The sequence below is a fragment of the Propithecus coquereli genome, unplaced genomic scaffold (assembly GCF_000956105.1).
Source record: "Propithecus coquereli isolate 6110/MARCELLA unplaced genomic scaffold, Pcoq_1.0 Scaffold97, whole genome shotgun sequence".
NCBI lineage: Eukaryota > Metazoa > Chordata > Mammalia > Primates > Indriidae > Propithecus > Propithecus coquereli.
Window position 1 is genome coordinate 3,814,142 of NW_012156062.1, and position 26,225 is coordinate 3,840,366.

Here is a 26,225-nt window from a genome sequence, read left to right on the forward strand (position 1 = left end):
GGCGACAGAGTGGAACCCCATCTCTAAAAAATGAATAAATAACTATATAAAAAATGAAGTGACAGTGAAGTAACATCAAATGAATGTGTTAAATTTCCTACATTTTCCATGAAAACTATGAAAAGTAAAAATATTATATATTCTTACTGTTATAACACACCAACTTTAGTCCTTTAGAAATTTGCACTGGAAAAATATGTTTATTGTTTCTTTCAAAAAACCATATATTTATAAATCTTTAGTTTATATTTGAATTTATTAATTACCAAGACCATGATGAATTCACATTGTAAGGAAAAAAATCTCCAAATATAGGAACCAAATTTTATACCCTTATAGCTATGTAAGTGCAAGAATAAATGAAGAAATTTATATATTTTCAATAGCTTAGAATCATCAGAAATTTTTCACATGTAGAAGATACAAGTGATATGGTTCAGTTATGGACATAATAGTAGGAAAATTTTACAGATAAAATATCTCTCAAGAACATATTTTTTATATTGTTCATGACATAATACAATTGATTGTACTATGAGTACCAAATTTGTCTACCAATTCAAATTATTATTTACTTATTTTTAGTACTATCTAGAGAAATAATTCGAATTATTAAGAGTACTCTATCCATAGAATATATTCATGTTAGAGACACAATTCATATAGTTACAATTTTTAAAGAACTAATTTGTACATTATGACTATAAAATTTTATTAATAAGAAAACATCTATTAGTTGACTATCACAGTAAAAACTTCATAATGTTTGTGTCATGAAGAAAGACCTACCTTTTCCTTATATATTAACAAAACTACATAGGTATGCTGTAAATGGTTTTAGTCATGTTATAAGAGTTCTAGAGCCTGTTCCTTTTGAGATCTGTTTCTATTTCAGAACTAGAAATCAATTTATAGTTTTATTTTGGCTTCATTCCTACTTTGTTTCTGATTTTATGTTTTTCTAAATTAAAAGACCAAACCCGGTACTTTCAATGTATCATTTTCAATTTAAACTTTTGAGTGGTAGTCAGGAACTGTTGTTGGACTGAATAGTTTTCAAAAGTTTCTGGTACACTTCTGACTTTAGAAATCTGGGATAGGAATCCCTTTCCATGTGCATGTACACTATTTTTTGAGCCTCTTCAAAACACGTTTGAGTGGGTTCTTGAATGTTCCTGATGATAGTTTCTCTTGTCGAACTGTCAATGTTAATCTGAAAAGTGAAATTACATGTACAGCATCAGTAAGCATGATTGAAGACTGACACATATGATGAAAAGGTTTACTTTATTCCCCCCTCCTTTTCAGTGGAATAGGGTAATTTGTTTGCAGTTTCATAGGTACCTAAAAAGACTTGTAAGAGATACTTTTTGCTTTTTTAAAAGTAATAATCTACCTCCACATCCTGGGGTGGGGGGTAAAACATGAGGCCCAAGACCAGGGAAGTCTCAGAAACAACTGCTTACTTAGGAGGGTGCAAGTGGTTTGTTAGCAGCAGTCTGCAAACCAGGAAGTTTGTGGGATAGAGATCTCTTTTTAAGGAAAAGGAAAGTTGGTGATTTTAAAATTTATCTGCCTTAGTAGTCACAAATGTTGATTTAACTGAATATGCTCTGAAATGGGAAAAAAGTGAGGAGAAGTAGAGATAGAAGGGAGAAGTGGTTATTTCAATAAACCAAGTATTTTCCAGGCAAGAGTTTTGGGGAATAAGTCAATAACGCAAGACGGTCCTAGATGATAGATGTCTCATACATCGTCCTCTATCTTCATCCCTTAAAGTGAATTTTCGTTTCTCTGTCTCTCTCCACTAGGAGGAGACTCAGTGTATCTGTTTCACTCATGACTCTGTTTTCTTCGGGCAGCTGTAGACGATATCCACAGTAACACTGCTGTGGATGTCTGCTGGATTTGCTGGTTTGCAAGCAAGGTGAGCTTCCTGCCGGTGCCCTAGCACAGACCTTGTCCAGCACCACTGGGGGTGTCCATGGGCCTATTTATGGCATTTGTGGTTTCTACTGATAAGGCCAATTCTTCTTCCAAGGACTCCCCATTTTTTTAACTTTTCTGAGAATTAAGATAATTTAATTTAAGGAGAAACTTTGGAGCCAGACAGGCCTAACTTCGAATCCTAACTTTACCGCTGAGTGGCTGTGTGACCCGGGCAGGCTCTCAGAGTCTCAGGTCTCTCACCTATGAAGTAACGTTAGCAGTACCAAATGTGGAGCATGTTAGGAGATACTGGGTGTGAAGTGCCTGGCGCTCACGGATGCTTGACAGAGATTAGTGCCCTCCCAGGGCTGCACTGAGTCCGTTTCCCACTGTCGTCTGGTAGTTACCTCTCTAGGGGACTGGGGCTGGATGTAAATCTTATAAAGCTTCTTTGCCCTAGAAATTCTGCTCCGCCGTGAGGCAATTTTCTTATAGGTTTCACATGCCATCCAGAATTTAATATTCTCATCACTGTGCTCCATTTTTAAATATGCTGCATAGACTACTGGACCATCTGAAAGTAGTGGAGAAATCAGTTTATTCTCATGGGTCAAAATTATCAAAAAATCAGAACAACATTTAATGTAGTTTAAAACAAAATTCTCAAATTATTTAACAAGCAAATATTTTATATCTATATGTCCATCTATATGTATAACAATATCTATATCTCTCACACGCTTAGGTCTATACATTTGAAGCATGTCGTGACAATGCCAATCATTGGTGAGGTCGTCCCTTTATTCTGAGTCGCTCAGAGTAAAATGCCCACCAGTGTGAATGGGTCTAGGACTGATAGGACAGGAGACATCACAAAGACCCAGAAAAAGGATTTAAGCTGGATGGGTGGACAGAGCTCTATCATGAATTTGATGTGAAAAATCTAAGACCTTACACCAAACTGGAAGGTAAGAGCAGGGATTAGAATTTAAACATGCAGGTCAAAGTTGGAAGAAAACTATCCAAGCTATGTGGGAGTGATTCTCTGATCAGGTTGTATAGCCTAAAGTGTTTCTCAGTATCCAGTCAGAGCAAAACAGAGATAGATGAAAAATTCAACTTCATATTCATGGTTTACGGTTCAAACCAGAAATAAGGGACCAGGCAAGGAATGGAAATCAGATGGGAATGTTGGAAAGTATCTCAGAATGTAGTAGAGGACATCATAACCATCAAATGACACTTGCTGCTGGAGATGCTTATCCTCAGCTCTGGTGTTAAATTGCCACTTGGAGAGGATGCGCATGGGAGGCATTTTTCCAACCGAGGCACCATTTTGTAGGTGCTAGTGTTTGAAGGAGGGTGTTAAGTAAACTCTCACAAACTTAGCACTTTAATCAGAATCTTTGTGAGTACCAAGTATTCTCAAGGTTCAAGATATTAATCTTCTTCTGCTGTCTGGAAAGTCTCTTGACATATTTGAGGAATTGAATTGCTAAATGATAAAACGACAATGTAACTTTCAATTGATGTTGACAGAAATGTGTGTGCAGTCTCACTAAACATAAGACAGCTCAGAGACTGACTGTTAGCATAGGATTTTTAAATTTTATTTTTTACAAAAAGTTGTACACAATTTAATGTATACAACTTGATGAGTTTGGAGATAAGATTTCACCCATGAAACCATAACCAAAATCAATGCCATAAACATATTCATCACCTCCATAAGCATAGGATTTTGATTAACAATACCTTGGTCAGTATCATTAACTGTTTGAGAAATAATGGTAATCAGATGAAATGGAAATTATGAGTAAAATTATATTTTCCTGGATCTTAACACAAGAGATTATGTTGAGTTTTCCAGTACTAGAAATCCAGGCTCTTTGATTTTTTGGCTTCTACTGGCTTTGTCAGCAGTGATATAGGAATAAAGATAACAAAGTTTTTGTATTCAGGAAAAAGAACTTAAATAGAGGTAGATACCTTCTAAGGAGGCATTAGGATTGGGGAAAGCTGGCCATCTGCAATAAATATGGCATCCTAGGAATACACAAGATTAGAGGATGGATTACTATTACCATGTGAGCAAGTGTGGGTGGGAGATGATGGTTCGACAGGAACATCACCTGAGTTGAGAGGACAGATGAGTTGCAGGTAGAGCATGTATAGAAATGTAAGATAGGAAATGATATAGAGTAGACATTCCTATCCAGTGGGGAAGATGCTTTAGATATTCTTGTTTAGATTTCAAATAAGAAGTTTGCTTTCACATGACAGTGACTTTAAGATGTGCCTTGTCTCATCATAGGCACAGAAAGCTGGGAGCAGAGAACACAGATGCAGGAATTGATGCTCCTATTAAAGAGCTAAATGGTGGGCAAACCAGAAAATAAAACAAAAAGTCATTTATGGTTTAAGAAATTGGAAGCCAATATTTTTCAGTGTGTACTGGAAGAAACAGAGTCTATTTTAAAAAAATAAGCAACTGATATAGTTCGTACTTAGAGGAATGTGGACTGAGTGCCTCATTGGAAACAGACTATGAGGACCATGAAATAAAGAAATGAGCAATGGAACAGGAAAAAGAATGAGACACCAGATAAAAATCTATGGATCATGGAATGAGAGTCAGCTCCACGGGCTATGTGGATGGGTTGAGAGGAGGGGTGGGTAGGGGTAGGGGGATGATCTGGAAACCAATGTTAGATGTCAAGCTGGTATTCTAAATTTGTGTTTATATTTATCTTTAGCTTAGTTGTATATTAAAATGTTTATAGATTCTCATTCTAGAACCCACCTATATGCATATCTGGCTTCTCTAACTTCCCTCCTGATATAGTGGAAGAAGTATCTCTGCTTCTTTTTGAGCTGGCCAAGTGGTTCCACTTCTTCACATACTCAAGTCCTTTGCTAATGAAGCTATTCATATATTGTGCTCTGTCTCGGAATAGATTCTAAGTTATAATAGTCTATATATGCTATATAAAATATAGTATCCTTCAGATACTATGTGGTAGACTGTAGTATTGTTCCTCAGTTATTCCCTGGCCTTTGTGTAGGAGGATTATACTTTCATGTCCTATTTACATCAGCATTGGCTGTTGGACTTGCGCTGGCCAATGCAATACACTCCAGTGCCATGGACAGGTCTAAGCAGAAGGTTTAAGAACCATCATGTGGCTCCGCCATTGACCCCCTCCCTGCCTCCCCCACCACAAGAGGAGTATGTTCTAGAAAAGAGCCATTCCTTTAGCTGGAAGGCCAGAATGAAGACATGGAACAGAGCTGGAGCTGACCCTAATTGTTGTGTATCATGAACAAGAAACGAACCTTTCTTACTATAAACCACTGGGATTTTAATGTCATCTGTTACAGTATCATAACTTAGCGAAAGCTAACCTGGACTACTTGAACCTGTCTGATACGCCTGATTCTGGTGTATAGAATGAGTAGACTCATGTGACTGGCATTTTTTTAGAATCTGTCTGCATTAGGCTAATTTTTGTCTGAATATGCTGCCAGTTACCCAAGCAAGCAGCTGAAAACACTTATGTGTAAAAGTATTCCGGGCATCTTAGTAATTATTAAAGTCAAAACTGAATTTCTCATTTTAGAATTTCTATTGGCTCATACAACAAGTGAATTATGGGGTGGAAAAGCCTTTTCCAAATCAGGTAAGGTAGCCCAAAGAAGCCCGTTCTGCAGTTTTAATGATACCCAATCCTGAGCATTACGCTTGAGGGACCATGACTCTGCGTGAGCAGAGTGAATAAGGATGAACAGCAGAATTGCTCCTTTAAGTCGGGAGGATGGAAGAAATGGGCTTATGTCATATATAGTGTACACCTTTTCCTTGAACAGAGAGTGGTGCCTTTGGGACTTTCCAGCCTGTTCTTTTAAAATTAGTCTCTAAAATTAGTATTTCTATGAGACACAAGTGACACAGCCAGTGTTCTTGATGCAGAAGGAAAACGTGGGCTTTCTTTTGGCTGAGTCAGAGCAGCGGCCAGCCTATTCCGAAATTAGATTTGCTGTAAGGCAGCAAGGCTACACCATACATTAAATCCTAAAGGTGACCTGTGTCACAGTATCCATTAGAAATGTCTCTAAACCAATTTTAAATCTATTTTATTTTCAATCTGTACCACTGGGGATAATACATTCTATGATTCTAACAGACTCTGTGTCAACTTTTATAGTAAATCTTCTGTTTTATTAAAAATTTTCTGGTTTGGCATCTATGATATTAATCATTTCTGATTTTTCTCCTACCTTCTCTTTGCTGTATTATTATAAACATAGCTTAAAGTGCTATTTTTCTTTTATTTCAGAGTTTTACGGGGGATACACACGTTTTGGTTACGTAATTTGCTTTTGTACAGTTTGAGTCTAAGTTGTAATTGTGCGCATCACCCAGTTAGTGTGCATTGTACCTGTTAGGTATGAATTTACCCATCCCTTCCCCCACCCACCTACTTGATTTTCCTTGAGTTTTACTTCTATATGTGCACATAAGCGTTGATCAATTAGTTCCAATTTAGTATTGAGAACATGTGGTGTTTGTTTTCCATTCTTGTGATACTAAGACGAATGAACTCCAGGGTTGTTTATAACACAGAACAAAGTAATAACCACTGTTAACAATTTGGTATATTTTGTTTTATTCTTTCAAGCCTTTGTTCATGTATAATTGCCTATCTAGCTAGCATTAATGTATCTACACAAACACAGATACACACTCAAATTTTTCCTATTGGCATTATAATATGAAACCACTATTCAGTATCACTATCAATCTTTCATACTTAATATTATGTAAACACTTTCTTCTTTTTACTTTTAATGGTCGTATAATATTTCATTGAAGGCGAGGCCATAATGTATTAGGTCATTAAATACGAAATGTCCGATTTCAATCAAAAGGGTAGTTTATTACTGTGGTCCACAACCCACGGGCTGTGGACCAGTGGGGACCGGGCCACAGAGCTCTGCTGCCCTTGCCCCCCCATGTGTGGAAAAATTCTCTTCCATGAAATTGGTCCCTGGTGCCAAAAATGTTGGGGACCACTGGTTTATTATATCTCAATCAACAAACAGTACAATTAATCAAAGTATGCACCTAAGCTATTGACACAGCTTTGCCATCTGAATGGTGGCTTGTTTATGCCAGCAGCCAAGAACCCTGGAGAGTGAGTGGCGATGAAATTGTGAGAGGTGTTTTCCATAGCTCGTTGAGAACTGAATATTTTTCCTCGTAAGAAGTGGTCCAAAGGCCTAGAAGAAGTGGTAGTCAGTTGGTGCAAGGTGAGATGAATACGATGGATGACAGAGAGTTTCCAAGTCCAGCTTCTGTAGTTTGAACAGCGTCGTTTGTGGGACACGTGGTCTGGCACTGCTTTATAAGAGGAGTGCCCTGTCTTTATTACCAACCTCGGCTGCTCAATCACAAGCATCCTCTTCATTTTGTTCACTTGGTTGCAGCAGACATCCACTGTAATCCATTGACCAGGTTTCATGAAGCTGTAGTGGATAACACCAACGCTGGACCCCCAAACAGACACCATTAGCTTTTTTGTTTTGGTTTTTTTTGAGACAGAGTCTCACTCTGTTGCCCAGGCTAGAGTGCCATGGCATCAGCCTAGCTCACAGCAACCTCAAACTCCTGGGCTCAAGTGATCCTTCTGCCTCAGCCTCACAAGTAGCTGGGACTACAGGTATGCACCACCATACTCGACCAATTTTTTCTATACTTTTAATTGTCCAGCTAATTTCTTTGTATTTTTAGTAGAGATGGGGTCTTGCTCTTGCTCAGGCTGGTCTCAAACTCCTGACCTCAAATGATCCACCCACCTCGGCCTCCCAGAGTGCTAGGATTACAGGTGTGAGCCACCGCTCCCAGCCACCATTAGCTTTTTTGATGAATATTTGGTTTTGGACTATGTTTCGGCACTTCATCTTCATCCAACTATTGTGGTGAACACTTGTGATTGTCAAAAAGAATCCATTTTACATCACGTGTAACAATATGGTTACATGTGTAGAAATGGTTCGCCTTTATGTTGTGACAGCAAAGAAAGGCAAGCTTCTAGATGATTTCTCTTCTGATGCTCATTTAATTAATGCAGAACCCATCTATCCAGCTTCTTTACTTTGCTGATCTGTTTCAAATGGTCCAGTATTGTTGGCATAGTAACTTCAAGGTGGTCCAGTATTGTTGGCATAGTAACGTCAAACCTTGCTGCTAATTCACATGTAGGTTGAGATGGATTTGCTTCCTCCATAGCTTTCAGCTCATCATCACCCACCTTGGTCTCAAGTCGCACACATGGCTCATTTTCAAGATTAAAATCACCAGCATGGAACTTCTCAAACCATGGATGTACTGTGCATTCATTAGCCACATCCTTCCCAAACACTTCGTTGATATTTCAAGGTGTCTGTGCTGCATTTCTTCTGTGACAGAACTCATATTCAAAAACAACTGGAATTTTTGATTTTTAAGTGGTTTTGCAAAAATTGCTCTAAAAATTTTCTTGAAAGATAATCACAAGCCTAACTGTGTATTCGAAGGACTGAGGATGTACCTTCACAATAAAAATAAAGTAAGAAATGAAATGTCAGAGATATTAATTGTCAAATCTAGTACTTAAGGAAATCGGACATTTCATACTTAATAACCTAATATTTAGCTGTCCCATTTTTGAACATTTGTTTCCTTTTTTTGGTTATAAATTATCCTACATTGAACATTTTGGTTTATAAATCTTTCCATCTCTAATTATTTTCTTAGGGAAAAATAATTAATTTAGAAGAGTGGAATTCCTAGATTGAAGATATAATATTTTTGGAGACTCTTAATACATATTTTAAAATTGCCTTGGGAAAGATTTCATTATTTTTCATTCCCAACAGCATTGTCAGTGTTTATTCACTCCAACCTTTCCAGTCTGATGGGGTGAAACCAGTGACTTGTAATTGTTTAAATTTCTATTAAAATATTAATGCTTAAACATTTTTCTTACTTACTGACTGACCATTTCTCTTTTTTTCCTGTGAATCCCAAATCTTTTGTCCATTTTTCTTTTGCATTGTTAGTCTTTTCTTGAATTTTTCCAATCTCTTTATACATTAAAACACTATCTCTGTTAATATTTACAGCATTATCTTCCGTTCTCTTTCTATGTATTTTTGTTTATGATTTTTGAAGTGTATTTGTAAACCATCTCATTTGAAAAGGCTTCAGTTCATTTGTTTGCACTTTTATTAAAGAAAAACCTTTAAAACAAAAATCTAGCCACAATCCTCTATTTATACCCTTTCAAAGTTTTCCCGTTGCCCTGGCGATGAAGGCCCGGCCTCCTGGTGGTGTCTGAGAGCCCATTAGGATCAAGCACCTTCTACCTCTCCAGGCTCTTCTCTTGTTGCTCCTGGATGCAGTCTTTGTTCAAGCCTTGCCATTCCTGGCCAAGCAGTGTGTCACCTTCGTGCTATTGTAAATACAGTTCCCTTTGTATGAAAGGTTTTCAACCCTGATCTAAGACTCAGTTTACGTATCTTAATTTCTGGGAAAATTTCCGTCCGCAAGTTAGATAAGTTGACAAATAGCATTTAGTAGACACCTATTTCAACTTACAGTTCTCTCCTTCCATATGTCACCGTCTATTATATTCACTGGTTTACTTCCGTTATCCACCCACTCACCTAAGAACACTGAGGATTAGGACTGCAGTTTATTCACCTTCACATATTCAGTTCCTACGCACTGCCTGATATATAGCAGACACTAAACAAACAAATGTTTGTCAATCTGGGCTTTTGGATCCTTCATACTTCCACATTTTAAAGTGACTCTCTATAGGTCTTGAAAAGTGAAAAAGAAGACCCCAATTATTCAGCATCCAAGAAGCACTAAAGCCCACAGGATTATACTGGGCAGGCTATTACTTTTTGGTTTTCTGAGAATAAGACAAAAAAAATGATCTTACTGAACAGCGATGTCTCTACCAGGCCATGGTTATTTTCCCCCTGCAAGGTGAGGAAGTACCTGAGAAGTGAAAGACAGAAAGCGGTAGATGGAAGGGCAGAGGCAAGGCCGTGTAGGTAATATCAGGGCTGGCGAAGGAACCATGGCAACAGCAGTAGTTAGGTGAGATTGGAATTAGAGCAAGTGATAGTGTGGGAAGCTGTCGATCACGGTGAGCAGCAAAGAATCTCTCACAGATGAAGAAAGCCGAGAGAATGGCTCTGCCTCTGGGATCAGGATGTGTACAAGGGGACAATAATATCCGTCACTAACTTCTTGTGTCTGCCTTGTGCCATGATGCAGATGAAGAGGCAACGGCCGGCACAGACGGTTCATCAATGTGGAACAGCTTCATTGCCTTCGGCAGTGTGGCGGTTCTGCACTATCTGACTGGCATTTCTAAGGAGGTCTGTGATTGGGGCAATTTAGAATGGGAGGAAAGTAGACAATACGTTCAAAGATGATTTTGATCAAACTTAGAAGACTGAAGCAAACTCTGTGTGAGTCAGAGCTCTTGCCTATCCAGAATGGCGTAATTATGTGTCTACTCCGCGTCTATGCAGGAGCAACCTGAACAGGCCGGGCGAAAACAACAACTGTGCTTTTGCGCTTGAAATCATCGCTGCATATTTTAAATGAGCGCTTGACATTGCGCCGTCATCCAGCGACTCCTCTGTCATATTACGGCCCGTTTCAACATGCCGTCGCATCCTCTCCTCAGCAATCCGCCGACGGCCTTGCCTCAAACATCACTGAGAACGCAAACTTCTTCGGGTGGAGAGTTCCGTCTTCTCTGCACCCAATCGACCAGCCTGTCTCCATCTGTACCTGTCCTTTCTAACTTCCCTCCTGAAAGGGAAATGTCTCTGTTTCTTTTTTGAGCTGGTCCAACAATTTTTTTTCTGACTCCCTCTTACTTCTGCTTTCTCCATCACTTTGCATTTTCCCGTTGCTCTTACACTTATCTCCGGTCTCTTCTGTGTCATCTGTTTCTTCCTTGCTAACGGTTGCCATCGTCATACAAATATGTTGCTGTATTTCACAAATAAAACCAGTCACAGCTATTGACTCCCCGTGTTGGCCTCATGCCCGCTTCCAGTCTCTGCTCTTTTCTCTGCTGACCTTCACAGCAAAACTTATTTAAATTGTTCTCCATATTACGCCTCACTTCCTCTGCTTCTGAGGAAGTGAAACTGCTTTTGTTGCGGCCCCATTGACTTCCACATTGCCATATCCAGCGGTCACTGTTCTTTCCTCATCTCACCTGACTTCTCTGCAGTCTTTGACACAGTTCACGGCTCCCTCCCTGAAACACTCTCTTCTTTGGCCTCCGTGATAACGCGCTGTTTTGGTCATCCTCAACTCACACGGTGCTCCTTTTCCATGCACTTTGCTGACCCTCCTATTCCCTGGATTTGGAAATAGCACGCACCTCAGCTCCATCTCTGGATCTCTGCTTTCCTCCATCTGAACGTTCTAATTGATCTCATAGCCCTGTGGATTTTGTTAGCATCTATATGCTAATTACTCCCAGGCTTGTCTTCCCCGTAGAGTTCTGGTTTTACCTGGTTTATTGCAACAGCCTTCTAACTAGTCCCCCTGCTTCCGTGCTTCAGAAGAGAACCAGGAAGAACTTTTAAACGCGCATTGAATCTTGTTATTTATTCTGCAATTTAAGGTTGTTCATGTGGCTTATAAGGCCCTACCCTTTTTTCACGTTGAACTTCTTCCACTTATTTGAAGACACTGACTTCACTCATATCCCTGGGCCTTTAAACCTGGCTTTCTTCTGCTTGGGCCATTCTGCCCACAGACCCCAGCACGGTTTCTTCTGGCTTCCTCTTAGCATTTAGCTCTTTGCTCAAATTTACCCCTTCTGACAGTTCCCTAAGTATCCGAGTGAATTGCTCTCCTGTACTTGACTTTTTTTGTCACATCGCCTGGTTTTATTTTCGTCAAAGCATCAACCACTTTCTGGAATTATTTGCTCATCAATTTGTTCACTTGTGTGTTTGTCTCCTCCCTCTAGAGGGAGCACAGGCCCTGGGCACAGTGACCTTGTGCACCTCTCTCACCCCATGTTCCTGTGCTTGGAGGGTCTGCGAGACACACAGTAGGATTGAATGAATCATCCAAGGGAGTTAACTGTGGTTTTACTAAACTACTTTTTATTTTTATGAAACGTAATTTACTCAAATATCAGTGGGCAACCCCTATCCTCATCTTTTGTGATTTAGTCAGTAAATATAAGTAATGAGCCTTCTGGCTCAATTTTTTCTGGCATTATAGATTTTGATTATTTTTTGGTCTTGACCTTTTCAGTTCGAAGGGTCCTTGGATTTAAGGTGATTGTAGGTCCTCATGTCATTACAAATGCACTTTTCTGTATCTTTTCTAGTTCTACGATATCTCTATTAAGATTTAGCCATCAGAAATACCCACAGGATTTTGTTCCTAATTTTCATCTTGGTAACGCCTAAGACTTTGACGATATTTTTGGGTGTAGTGTAGTATTATGTCTTCCTGTCCTCATCCTTTCTGTAGCCTTTACTTATTCTCATGACACCAGATCTCTAAAGTGCTAACTGTAGGTAGGCAGGTGACCACCTGGAATCCTTGCCAAATACTTGACTCTATTCACTTTTGTTTATGAAGCCTCCAGATTGACACAGAAACTTACATAATATAGCTTGGTGTTTTGATCTCTTCTTGCTAATATCTGTCTTGTATTTATTCGTTGAACATTTATTGCATGCCCATTCGGTACAAAGCATGTTTTTAGTCTCTCGGGGGGATGAAAGGTGAATGAGAAGCAATCCATGCTCTGAAGGAATTTGCAATCTAGTAAGAAAGCCACTGTGGAAAAAACCCAATACACAAACTGCCTACAATTAAAAGCAGAATAAATAATTTTACCGACAAAATAAAAGAGAGAGGAAAAATATTTCCAAGAGATTTCATTGAAAAGGTGGAAACTTGAATTTGACTTTAAGGATGGACAGAGTAGGTAGAGGAGATGTAAAGGACTTTCAGCAAAAGCTCGGAGCAGAAGAGTCATAAATGTACAAGTGGGAACTGGAGAGATAGTCACATTGGCAGAGGGCATGTTACATGAGGGCGCATAGCCAGAGATAAATCTCAGAAAATGCGTTAGGTTAGAGTATAGAGAGAGTCCTGAATACTAAGATTTTGGACTTTTTCTAGGCAGCAGAGAAAAATGAATGATATTCAGAGACATGCACTTTGTTGCTAATAAAAAGCACCACCTATTACTGTGTGCCTCTTCTGTATTAGCATTGAGCTAGTTGCTTTATCTCTAACCTGCACAATAAGGCTGAAAAGATGGCAACGTGATTCTCATTTTACAGATGAAGCGTTTGAAACCTTACGAGATTAATCTGGCAATGCTGCAAAACACGGATTACAGAGGGTTGTGATGAAAATCCAAGCTATTAGCAGAGGATTAATCAATATAGCTGACTGATTATATACTTTCATTTCTTCCTCCCATTTCCATGTCCTAAAATTTACCCAAAAGATATATTTAAAAAAAATTCACAGTCATTCTGGCGTATTGGACCACAAATTGTGAGGAATACCTAAAAAATGAAAAGCAGCGGTGATTGCATCAAATAAAGAAACTCTGGCCTCAGTGCTCATTGGAAAGGCCTGCTACAAAGGACAGGAGCTCAGGCAGAGACCAGGCCTGGAGAGGTGAACCCCGGCCCTAGGGAGGCGCCAACAAGTTAAGTCCCAGAGTGGCTGGTTGGAGTGTTTCAGTAGGGTTCGTATCTGCCACCACTGCCCTCTGGGCCAGGAAGTGACAAATGAGTCCGTACCAATGGGGGGCTCTGGAGTCAGAAAGAGCAGGTTCTGCCCCAGGAACGTGGCAATGCCCAGGAGGCACGGGAGGCACCCTGTCCGTAGAAACCTCTAGTACACCCCACTGAGTGAAGTATCTAAATAGCACAGCTAACTCTTCTCCACACTCCATATCTCTAAACAGATGAAACATTCCCAGAGAGGCTAAAACAGCGTCTTAAATACAAAAGCTGGGTCTACAGGCAAAGATTAATAAACATTCAAGGGGAATCAACTCCATTAAAAATAATACCAAATTCAACGGAACTTTCTGTGAGTACCCACTACCTTATTTTCTGTACCCGTCTTCTGGTTTTATCATTTTCTACAACCTGCCAGTTTTTCCTCCCTCAAACACAATCGACTGTACTCTGGAATGCACAGCCTCCTTCATATTTCCTGCCTTCACCCTTGGACTTTATCTCCCTCACGTTCATCACTATTACCTTTCATTTGTACCATCTGAATGTTGATGCTTATATACGACTCTGTGTGGACTCATATATAGTTCTTCTTAAATCAGACTGATAAAGTGAGATACAAACTTTGAGGAGGAATCTTAGACCATCAAGACTCAAATTTATTCTTACTTTTGAAAGCACTGAGAACAGCAAGTTTTTTTTTTTATTTAATATTAACTTTAGAAGGCTATGGAAAGGCAGTATATTTCAGTATATGCTGCCATGTAAGCATATTTTCCAAGGGATTTTACACGTATACTTGTGAAGAATAAATACTCGCAGTGACTAATCTTGGTTTAATTAACACCAGAGAAAGTAACAGCAGTTGACATGGCAAACTATTTTCAGGTTTCCTTTATCCAGCGGTGCACAGTCACCTCGCGCTCCCCCCGCCCCACCCTTTCTCCTGAGAACCAGACTGGCTGGTATTCAGCGGTGACATGCACGCATAATACTCACATTTCGTAGCCATCAGACTGTCAAAAGACTGGGCCCACTGCAACGCTTCCTCCAAAGTAAGGCTTTGAAAAGAAACACAAAAAGTGCTGATTGGGCTAAAATATTCTCAAAGTTTTGCTGAACTACCTGGAACTATATTATCTTGAAAGTGACACCAAAATATAATTAATTTCCATTTGTGTGTGGTCGTGGAAGAAAGTTTATCTCCCTTTGATCTTTTACATTTCATTTTTACTACGTAAGTTTGTAAAATTGTACAAATTATGAAGGTAATCTATACTTGAAAATATGATAGTGTAAATTTTATGAAGATAAAGAACCATAGTCTTATAGTCTCCCTGTTCACAAATTACCACTATTAGTATTTTGAGGTAGTTTTTTTTAGTCTTTTTATGTGTATATTTGTGTGTTTGTTAACCACAAAGTAATCATATTCTGTGTGTGCGTGTACTTATGTGTGTGTGTATACTCTTAGTAAGCATTTTGTACGTCATCATAATTGTCTTAATCATTTACAGTGTTATAATTTATAATTTTACATTTATAATCTTTGATAGTCATATCATTTATAGTGACTGTAAAATATTCTCCAAGGGGGCATTCCATAGTTTACATAATTATTCTCAAAAAGCATTTTGATCTTGTCTCACTTTTAACCATTGAAAGCCAAAGGTGGCACAACTGTGTTTAAAGCTTGCCATGCCCACACTGTTAGGATGATTCAAGGAGATTAGCAGAAGTAGGATGAAAGTGGGTAAAAAAAATGCATATTGTTAAGGTCCTTGGTACAATGACAAATTGCTTTTAAAAGGGTTGTGTGCTGTGTGCTGCTGCCACCAGCAATGTTCATGTACTAGACTCTCAAAGTTTATCCTCAAAACCCATTTGCATGCACTCACAGAATAAAGTTAGTAGCCCTGTATCTATTATTTTCTCCATCTCTTATTTTCTATATATTTTTTTTCATTTTGAGGGTTTTAATTTTTATGAAGGTATAATATGCCAAGTAACATTTGACCTAAACAGCATAACCAAAGCCATTTAGCATTTAGAAAATATCTGTGAAAGATACTGCCTCTGAGGCTTCCTCTCTGTTCATTTTGGTGTACTTCATGAGGTGAATTAGCAGGGAATTATGTATTCTCACATACGAATAATTTTATTTTCCCTCTTTAAAAATAGTCAGTGTGTTTATTGCCATTCAGTTTATGGTATATTCCCAATTTTTCACCTTGAAACAACTAAACATAACCAAAGGTGGGTATAGACACAAGCAAGCACCATCTGGGGCTATCTATATCTGTGCTGCAGAACAGCCATCGGCATTAGCAGGCTCTTAACATGTGAAGGAAGATTAATTAAGGAGGTTAAAAAATAACTTAGAACATGGAAAAATATTGCGAGTCCTGAAAAGGTCAAATATCTTTTGTTTTCTAAAAATTCAGATGGACCCTGCCAGTTTTGGACAGACTGTTTGCATCAGTGCTGAGGCTTAACAGTGTGCTGTGCTAAGGTTGCTTTCAAAAAACATTGACTCAGTGTTCTTTTCTGTATTAGAACTTTAGAAAGAGTAACCTAAAATAACCTTCCAATCTAGTGAAGTGGAAAGAGCGCGGCAAGGTTTACTGCGTGCCTATCTGTCCACTCACTGCCGTTACGTAGGAAAGAAAACCTGCGGCACGAAAGAAGATGCCGTCACGGTGTCGCATCAGCTGAAAATTCAGTGTTGGCAATTGTTGGTAAGAGAATTCCTTCGCCTCTAGGAGTCATGAGATTTATGGGGATGAAGCATGATTGGAATAATTATGGTGGGGGAGGTAAAGTTGTGAAATAAAATTTGGTTTTGGTTGAACCCCATTTTTGCTTATAATTTTTTTTCTGAGTATCGTAGTTTCATGCTGGCCCATGGTTTTCCAGGCACCTTTGCTAGAATTATTCACAACACGTTTGTCCCTTTATCCACCGGATTTTCTCCAATGTTGTGTCCCCTCTTTTGTTCTGGGCAGACAGGCAGTGGATGCCAAATAGACAGGGGAGCATTTGGGGACGTCATGAAGACAAAGGGATGAAGAGTGCTTGGAATCTGATAGCTCTAGGTTCTAATCCCAGTGCAGTACCTGACAGTTTTTGGTCTTACGTAAATTCTCGAAACCCCAGTTTTGTCATGTGTAAGGTGAGAATAATAATGTCTACTTCACAAAGTTATAATGAAAATTAAATTCGATCATGAATGCAAAGCACCTATCAAATAACTAGTGTTGGGAGCCTTCCATGAATGTGAACTTTCTCTCTCTCTCTTTTTTTTTTTGGCCTCGCCCTTCCCTCCTGGTGGGTCTCCAAGGTAGGTAGCAAGAAATGCAAGCTCTGGCAGTGATGCTCTATGGAAATCATCAGAAAAAAAGGAAACTGTCCCCTATTTAGCATGTTAGAGCTTTTTCCTTGGATGCGCCTGCGCAGTTCAGCGCCTCCGCGGGTCATTTACAAGCTGAGCTTTAGGTCTCACTGACGCCCTCGCCACCGCTGCAGCTCCTCCCCCGTCACGCAGCGGCTCGGCAGCATTTCGGACATTTCAGCGCCTCAGCAGAGGAGCACGCATGCCAGGGCCAGCACTGCGGCTCGGTGTGGGCGCGGTTAGGCGGTCCCGGCTCCCAGCCACGAATGAGGAGCCCAACAGGGATCCTCGACCGGGAATTCTCGGCGGTGAGCACAGGCAGCAGAAGGGCCCTTCCGCTCTCGGGCTTACAGCTTCCGTTTCAGTTCAGCCGCTGTTCCCACCCGGATGGGCACCTTTTTAGTTTGGGCAAAATGTGTAACGGGAGACTTGGAGTCTCGGTGAGCATTTGATCGCTCCTCCACCTCACCTCCCCGTCTAGGGATGGAGCTTTCTGGCATTTTGTACGTGGAGGGTTTGAACTGTGAAAATATTTTGGATCAAAGAGCTCATTTTAGCCTAAACAATATAAAACTTTTAAGAAGAATGAAGAATCTTCATAACAGACTCTTTAAAAACAGTTAACGTGTTGAATTCTCAAGTGTAAACCATGAATAATGAAAACGGAATTTTAGTGTCACACATGACTGCCCTTCCGGTGCAGTTACTCAAGTGTCAATGCAAACTTTACTCTCTGAACAAAGTGCATTAGGACAGCAGTTGAATAAACGCGCACTTGTTCATCGTGTGATGAACATGCTCTGAAGAGTCTCGTGCTCCACCGACCGAGCTAGCCGGGCGGAGGTAGAATGTGCTTTAAAACGGCTGTAGAAGGCAGATTTTACTTACTTTGCAGGGAGCCTCTTAGATTCATCTCTGCACATCTTACAAATCCAGCAATTTCGCCTGCTCATTTTTCTAAAGACACGCAGAATGTATCTGTATAATTTAGTCATTTAAAATAATCATATGTTAGACCCATTTTTAAAGAACATACAGGATGATAAATTATGAAAACATAAGGATGGGTTCTTGAAGCTAATAAAATGCAATCTCTGGTGGGGGTAGGGAGAGGAGGGGAATGAGATGACTCATCTCTCCTACATATGTTGTAGGAATGTAGGTGTTTAGGTCTGTGAGTGACTTTAGAGCACGTCTGGTCTACCTATTCATCAAATTATAAGGTTTCAAAAATACCAATCTCTGAAAAAGATCTTTTCATTTAGAACCCACTGACAATGAATTCACCAACTCCCAAGGCTTCCTTTTTGGGACAACTCTTATTTTTAGAAAGCTCTCTCAATATAGTGAATAAGAATTTGCCTCTTTCTAATTAGCCAAAGTGTAAATATCCAAATAAAAATAAACCTCCTTAAGAGTGAATTCTAAGAGGGGTGTTGCTTACCTGGTTTTATCCATTCTGGTCATCGTAACTTTGAATTTAATATTTAAATGAAGTTCCCTCAGCCCCAGGCACCTTTACATACAGTACATGTCATAGAGGGTTTTTAACCCAGGACTTGGAGAAAACAACTCACAAATTTTTAAGAATAATTAAATCCACATTTTATAATGAAGGCTGGAAATGGTTTGCTAAACATAAATACACACTTATATACAGTGAATTATTGAGGATAAGTGGTGAGTTTTTATATCAGTCTTTATTGATTCATTCAAAGTGTCTGTTGAGCACTTGTTACGTGCCAAGTTCTGGCTGCCTATGATCTACACAGATCTTGGGTCTCCTCTTCCTGCTCTCACTGAGAAGCAATTAAAATACATTTGATGGGGACTTTGATACAGGAAGTATAAGGGCCATGAGTACACATAGGGGGAGAACCTAACCAAGGGTGGTTAGTGAAGGCCGCAGTCAAGTAGTATCTAAGCTGGAACCAGCAGGATGCGCAAGAAGGTGTTGCGTGAAGGCGGGACCAGCTTGAGCAAAGGTTAGTTGAGAAAATAAAAGGAATTTAGTTACCACATGAATCTAGAGTGTGGCAGAGAGAGAGCTGAGAAAAAAGAATAGAGAGTTAGGATCGGGCCAATAATCATGTTCGAAAATGGTCATTGGAGGAAGGAAGTGGTGGGAGAGTTCATTTTAAGGACAGGCAGAGGCCGAGCTGTGAGGCCGTTTAGGGTGTCGATTTCATGGTAAGGAGTTGGGAAATCATTGAAGGTTTTAAAATTCGGAATAGACTCGTTAACATTTCAAACTGGTTTTGTGAGTAGAATGGTGGGTTGTTGTGTGGCAAGAGCGGAATCAGGGAGACCAGCTAGGAAGCAACTGTAGGAGTTTGGGGAGGAATGATTAGGAAAGTTGGGTTAGAGCAGGAGGGAGTTTAGACATTTTGGAGGAAGAACTATCTGAACTTGTTGATGCGTTGGATATGGAAAGTGAGAGGAAAAAAGAGAACAAATTTAGACAAGAGATTTGATTTCAAGATAAAGTTGGGCAAAAACAAATAAATAAGTAAAAATGATGAGATGCAGGGAGAGAGTGTGAACTGGGAACAGCCCAAGATGAGTGGCTGAAGAACAAGAACATTTAAGAGAAAGATTGTGAAAAAGGAGCTTGCAGAAAATCAGAATAATATGATATCACAGAAACCAAGAATGAGGGTTTTTTTTTTTTCATGTTTTTAGAGATGTGGGCCACGCTATGTTGCCCAGCCTGGTCTGAACTCCTGGCCTCAAGCATTCCTCCTGCCTCAGCCTCCTGGTCACTGGGATTAGTGGTGTGAGCCACTGTGCCCTAAGGGATGGGTTTATCAAAAAGGAAAGAGTGGCCAATAGAGTGTAAAAAGGTGGAAAGAGATTAACAGAGCAAAGGATTGAAAAATGCTGTCATTAATGACCTTGGCGAGAGTGGTTTCAATGGAGCAGAGAGGACAGAAACAAGAGGGAGGAAAGCCAGAGGAAATGAAACCCAGGACACGTGGAGGGCTACTTGCACAGAGCTACTTGTAATTTGTTCATCCTTCCTTCCTTGCACTCTTTCTTTCTTCCTTGTCTTTTTTGAAAGCTGTTGACAGAAAGATGGAATAGGGACAGAGAGGCAGGGCGCCTGTCATGTGCCCATGCTGGGCTGCCTGCATGTCTCTAGGGGGCATCATTACAATAGTCTAGAATGTCAATGACACACCCTGAAGTTGGCCATGGACAGTGGTTGAAGACACAGGAGAAAGAGGGAAAATCATTAGAATTTCCAGTTCCTGAGAAAGAAGGAGCGGCTAGAATTCAGAATGTGAGGGCTGGACATCCATCGGAGAAGTGGAACTAGAAGTTACTGTTCCCTTGTAACTGGAAAGGGTAGCAAAAGTATAGGTGCAGATTCAAGTACATTTGCAGATTTGAAGGCAGGAACTTATGGGGGGCGTGGTCTGATGGACTTTGTTTTCTGTATGGGTCTCTACTGTTAGTGAGGACCAAGGAAGTTAAATATAACTATAGAAAGGAACAAGATGGAAGGGGCACAGGTTAATTCATCAGTTAGGACTCTTTTGATTGCAAATATACATTCAGAGTGGCTTAAGCAAAAGGGAAAGTTTATTATAGAGATATGTTTGTGTGTGCAGTTAGATTCTAGATGACCTTAAATGCAAGACTAAAGATGTTGGACTTTATTTTGTTTGGTAATAGTAAATCCATTTAGGTCTTCAACTAGCATTGTGATGAAAATAAACACCTTCTTCTAGATAGATAAATCTGACTGAAGATGATTAACACTGAGATAACTGAGACTAAGAAAACTGTTAAATTGACTGGCTGTCCATAACTGGCGCTGTGTATAACTGGACTCTGAGCTACGTTAGTGTAGTTCAAGTTTTAAGATTCCTCATCTCTGCGATCACCTATAAAATGTAGTTACTCAAGGACTCTGCTTATCTAAGTAGGAGCATGGCAAAGAACTTCCTTCCTTCGTATGTCTTCTCTGTCAGTGTAATTTGTCATCCCTGCCTTCTACTGGACTTGGCCTCTCCCTTCCATCCACCTTTAACAGTTCTTGTATCTCATTGTCTTCCCTCTGGATCTATTGGAGCTAAGCATACACATTTTCATACCATTTTTTGGTGGTCATTTCTGTAACCCAACTGTATGTCTATTTGCAGGTTGTCATATTTTCTTTTATAACTTTAATGGAATTGTTTGGCAAAAGCAGAACAGTCTTAGTATGCCACACTCACTGATGTCAGAAGCACAGTGAAGGTAAAGTAATTTCCAGATGCCCTAGAGTTTAAGGGCTTCTAACAGCTCCTGAGACATGACAGAGTATACTCAAATAATTCTTGGCTCTGAAGCTGGACAGACATGTACTTGAGAGCAGGCTCTTATCAGCTGTGTGATATTAGGCATGTCAACTAAGCCTCAGATTCTCAATTTCCTTTTTTCTAAACTGGAACTGTCAAAATTAGAAAAAAACTGCATGTATGCAAAAACTTTCTGTTCCAGTTTATCTGATCTTTCTTCAGCTTCTTGCACTGTCACTCAGAAAATATTTCCTAAACTCTTTTTTCTGTATAGGAAACACACATTCTGTCAGACTACATTCCTTCCTCTTTTCACATTTCAACTTAGATCTCACAAGTTTTCCCCGTTAACCTTATCCATTCTTCAACATGTCAACAAGTCTCTGCAAATCCTTCTTCTCTTCATTTTCGTTGTTCTTGTGTTCCTATATTTCTATTGTTCACACATCATATTAGTGGCTGGGTCCCAGCTTTAGAATTAGTTGGGTCTGTAATGCGGATTCAGAGATATCTGGGTCTGTGTATCATACTGAGTAACCGAGGCCCTCAGGAGGGATATTTCTTTGGCCAGAAGAGCTCAGGTCTGCTTGCAAGCTGGAGGGAAAAGGGATTAGAGGACAGACCACCCAGAACTTCCCCTAGGTGCAACTATGCACGTTGTCCCCTCTCTAGAGATGCCTGGTCCAAAGGGAGAGAGGAGGCTGATATCCACCCAGCCTCCCCTGGCCAAGCTTTGGAACCCCAAGTGGGGCTTCATCCCATGTGATGCGGAGGCTGCCTTTTCCTAATCCCAGCAAAGACTCCACGTAGATCAGTAGCAGCCCTGGGCTCAGCTCTGTGACTAATTCAGAGGAGGTTCTCTGGTCCAAGCCACTCAGTAGGGGGATATTGAAAAAGGAGGAAAATATAAATATATCTATAAAAAAATATATAAATAATATTATTTATATTTCTGACTTATCTACTTCTACCAGACTATATGTTCCACGAAGTATTTGTTCAAAAATTATTGGATAATCATGTGCAAGTTGTTGTTTATATGTTGTTCAGTATTCTAAGTCAAACGTTCACAGATTTATTAAATTATGGAATACAAATACAGTACATCATAAAAGTATCAATAATTAAATTGCAGAAAATATTTAGTGACAGAATTATGTACAAGATGTATTATGCATAGGATAAATAGACCACAAAAGGATTGAGCTTTATGAAGTTCTCTGGTTTTCCAGTCCCTTCTGAAATGGGACTGGAAGTCGGACTCTGTCCCAGTGACTGGAGCTCTTCTCCTGTCCCCTGCCCAGGACCTGGTGCCCTGCCGCCTGTATTCTAAGATTTCTGGGATCAAATATCCACCCACACGTCTGCACTTCTGCGCTTCTATTGATTCACAGTGCCGTGAGCCACTATGCTGAAATACCACAGAACATCCCCTGTGCCCTCATGATGCTGTCCACATTGAAACAAAGAGTTGAATTCACAAATATTTAACTCAGCCTTGGGTAAAAAGGTCAGATCGACCACCCGAATTTATTACCTTTTTGAACCAAACATTGGTAAAATTATAGTAAAGGAAAATGAAAGGCTTAACACATTGACTACCACTAGAAAAGAAATTATTTTCCCTGGGGCCATGGTGTTTTATTAAAACAAAATGATCCTTTCTAACTTGTTATTTTTTGTTTTCTGTGCATGAGTTAAATGCAACACAATCCATGTTTTTAGAATTAAATTGTCAATATTAATTGTAATAATAAGAACATCAACAAGTAAGATTTTCATGAACCAACTGCAAGGTTTTGCTTCACGAGGCCCTGGGCTCAAAACTAGTGTGAGTTAAATACAACTCACATGGCAGTTAATGTGTTAAACATGAAGGAAAAAGGGGATTAAACAAGGAAAAGGAAAATGACAAAATATTTCAAGGTTATTTTGGAAGATGGAAAGCAGATGAAGGAGTAGAACTTAAAATTCTCATACCTCTAAAATGAGAAGAGAAAAGACAGCCTTTGAAATCTCATCTGACAAAATGAGGAAATATAATCCATAGTCTGAGGACAAAGAATTTGCAGAATTACTACTGGTTCAAAAAGAAGTATCTGCAATCCTGTATTCAACAATATTTATCATTAAATAATACATCTCAATTGACAGTTAAATACATCAAAATATAGAGTGACATATGAAACTCTCTCACATTTATAATTGAGGACATCTAAGAAATATTTTTGGTAATTCCCAAAAGGGTAAATTCTATTTTTTTAAAAAAAGTATAGTTCTTTAGGATAAGAATTTGATTAAAATTTCCTATTGATAAACAAATTTATTTTGTTTATTAGTTAAATCTAAGAATATTTTTAGTTAAATTATACCCTTCAAAGTAGAGTGCAAGTAGTCAATTACTGGTAAAAATAAAAATCAACCTCAAATATTCCATAGACCTACAAATCTATTTTGGCAAAAAAAAGAGTTCCTGTGAAAGAAAGAATGACCTAAACTGATATAATATAGAACTGATTTAAATTGTAGATACACTCACCAAGCTTCAAATCAACAATAATCATTTTTTTCTCATGTTGGTGGTATGATATGTGAAAACATTCCACTGACCTAAAAATAAAATAATAACAAAGCAAAACAAAAACAAAAAGATTATTGTGTGCTTCCTGGAGAATGCATATTTGGCAAGGATTTCCATAAATAATCTGCCTTAAGTTTTAAGTAAATAATTTTTCCACTTCATAAATGCCGGATTATGGTTATCCCTATTTTTGATCTATTAACTGCTTATCTAGAATTTTGTTCATTTAATGAATTATTACAAAAATTCCTATACTGTTTTATTTGTATTTTTCTTTAAATATTTTGTATTTATCTTCATATTACATATCAATGTGCTTATCTTCTTTATTTTTCAATAAGTTCTTGGTGAAACTAATGTGTACTTTTACAATCTAAGGTTATCTAGAACAAGTTTAGGTCTCCATAATGATTTTGCTTCCAGTGTTTTCTCCTGGTAATTATTTAAGAGAAAGGATACATCTCATTGATAGAATCTAATACTTAGAGTGTTTATAAATGCATTAGTGATGAATTGAATTTGATATGTATTATGCCAGAAATAGAGTCAAGTTTCCTGTAGCATTTAAATGAAATCTTAAAGTGATATGAAAATAAATGAATTTTTTTAAAGCAAATATTTTCACATATTTGAATATTTTTATTATCCTAATAGAAAATCAGTAATTCTTTCTGTTCATATATAATATCTGTGTTTAAATATATTTCATTATTTTATGATGTAGCATGCTACATAAAATTTAGAAAAATCTGAAGCAAATTACATTTTAGTGAGATTTTGTTTGCCATAACACACAAAATTCTTGCCCTTTAAAAAAGCAAGTAATTTGCGTGTAGCTGTGCTTAGGCATAATGTGAAGAAACAAAGAAATTCCATCAAATCAAGATTAACAATGCTTCAGATAAACCTTGTAACAATCAAATCTGGAGTCAGTACAACTAATAAACTGATGGAACAAATAATTTGGTAATGCATAATTTTTGAAACAAAGAATTCCAAAATGTCTGATTTTATAATATATCCTTATCTAAACATATGCATACATGTACACAAACAAAACACATAAAATGAAAGAATATACTTTAAAACTATTGTCTTCTATTGCCCAATTTAGAAGATTTGTTTATATAGGAGGTGACTGTAAATTTTTGTTTTAAGTATAGAAAGCCGGGCATAAGAATATATGTTTACTAGCTTGTTTTTTCCTTAGAAGAAACCCTGCCAACACTCCCAGCAATCCTGCTGTTGAAATCAGCATCCGCTAGTCATTTATATCAAGCCAACATTCTCGTTTTTATCAGCTATTTTATAGAATCTCGTACTTACAAATATATCCTGTAGAGCAGTCCACCATGCTAAATTTTATCTCCTCTTTATTATGATCCTTTTGAAATCAGGTTCTGAAATTTCATGAGACACCCGGACACCCTTTTATTTTTCCCAGCATAAAAGGATTTTGCTGTCTCTATAATTACCTTCTGTGGCACTCTGGCCTCAGTACGAATGTTCTGTTTTTACACACAAGTATCTATGCAAAGAGAGGTTTTGTTGAATATGGAAAGCAGCACTCTGGGATTCCAATGCACAGCTGATAAAGAGGTTTTATCTAACGTCAGCAGACCGTCTGAAGTGATCAGATAATTGGAAGCAGTAGCTCCGCGAAATCTTCAGTGTAATGGTCAAACCCTTTTTCCAAAATAATTCCTTTTTCTAGTTTTTAAAAAAATGTGTAGCTTAAAGTAAAATCCCTTTTTAAAAAGACAGAGAATTGAGTACAAAGAAGTAGGCCACCACTGCACGCACATGCCATCGAATTGTTGAGAGCTGTTAAAATCGATCTATCTGGAATAGTCAAATTACTAGGGACTTATCACAATCGAAGGATCTAAAAAGGACTCCTTTATAGTCAAACCTTGCTAGTTTCTTCGGCTGGTCCTCTAGGGCAGTTTTGAACTCTCCATCCTTTTCCAATTTGTTAATATGCCTGTTAAAATTTAGATTGAACTTAACGTTTAAAATGAGGTCTAATTAATACAGAATAAGATGAGATTATTAATGTCCTTGTCCTGGAGCTAATCCAACTGTGTGTGTGAGTGTGTGTGAGAGACAGAGAGAGACAGAGACGGAGAGAGACAGAGAGACAGAAACAGAGAGACAGGGAAACAGTGGTGGGAGTTGAGAAATGCTGTAATAAACAGCAGAAAGGAAGATCGGAATGCAGTTGATG

At 38.7% G+C, this 26,225-nt stretch overlaps 1 protein-coding gene across 2 annotated transcripts; it reads right to left on the minus strand.

The window, feature by feature from the left end:
* Window positions 1–684: 684 nt before the first annotated feature.
* RGS13 (regulator of G-protein signaling 13) lies at window positions 685–25,530 on the minus strand. Of its 2 annotated transcripts, XM_012665141.1 has the most exons (7): window positions 25,325–25,530; window positions 23,957–24,027; window positions 23,398–23,438; window positions 18,020–18,088; window positions 14,740–14,801; window positions 2,337–2,503; window positions 685–1,213 (listed from the first exon to the last, which is right to left on the minus strand). In XM_012665141.1, exons 4-7 carry the CDS (start codon window positions 18,082–18,084, stop codon window positions 1,028–1,030), a joined length of 480 nt encoding a protein of 159 aa, XP_012520595.1. In that variant the 5' UTR covers window positions 18,085–18,088; window positions 23,398–23,438; window positions 23,957–24,027; window positions 25,325–25,530; the 3' UTR covers window positions 685–1,027. The 2 variants fall into 2 exon arrangements, with proteins under 2 accessions (XP_012520595.1, XP_012520594.1); XM_012665140.1 differs by lacking the exon at window positions 23,398–23,438 and having other exon boundaries at window positions 25,325–25,508.
* Between the last annotated feature and the right edge of the window lie 695 nt (window positions 25,531–26,225).

Excerpts from the sequence above, each read along its gene's own strand:
- RGS13 (XM_012665141.1), bottom strand. The coding sequence starts at position 18,084 with ATGAGCAGGCGAAATTGCTGGATTTGTAAGATGTGCAGAGATGAATCT. Across the intron at positions 2,504-14,739 it reads CAGTCTGATGGCTACGAAAT|ATGGTCCAGTAGTCTATGCA; the intron begins GTGAGTATTATG and ends CACTACTTTCAG. Across the intron at positions 1,214-2,336 it reads AGCCCCAGTCCCCTAGAGAG|ATTAACATTGACAGTTCGAC; the intron begins GTAACTACCAGA and ends TTCACTTTTCAG.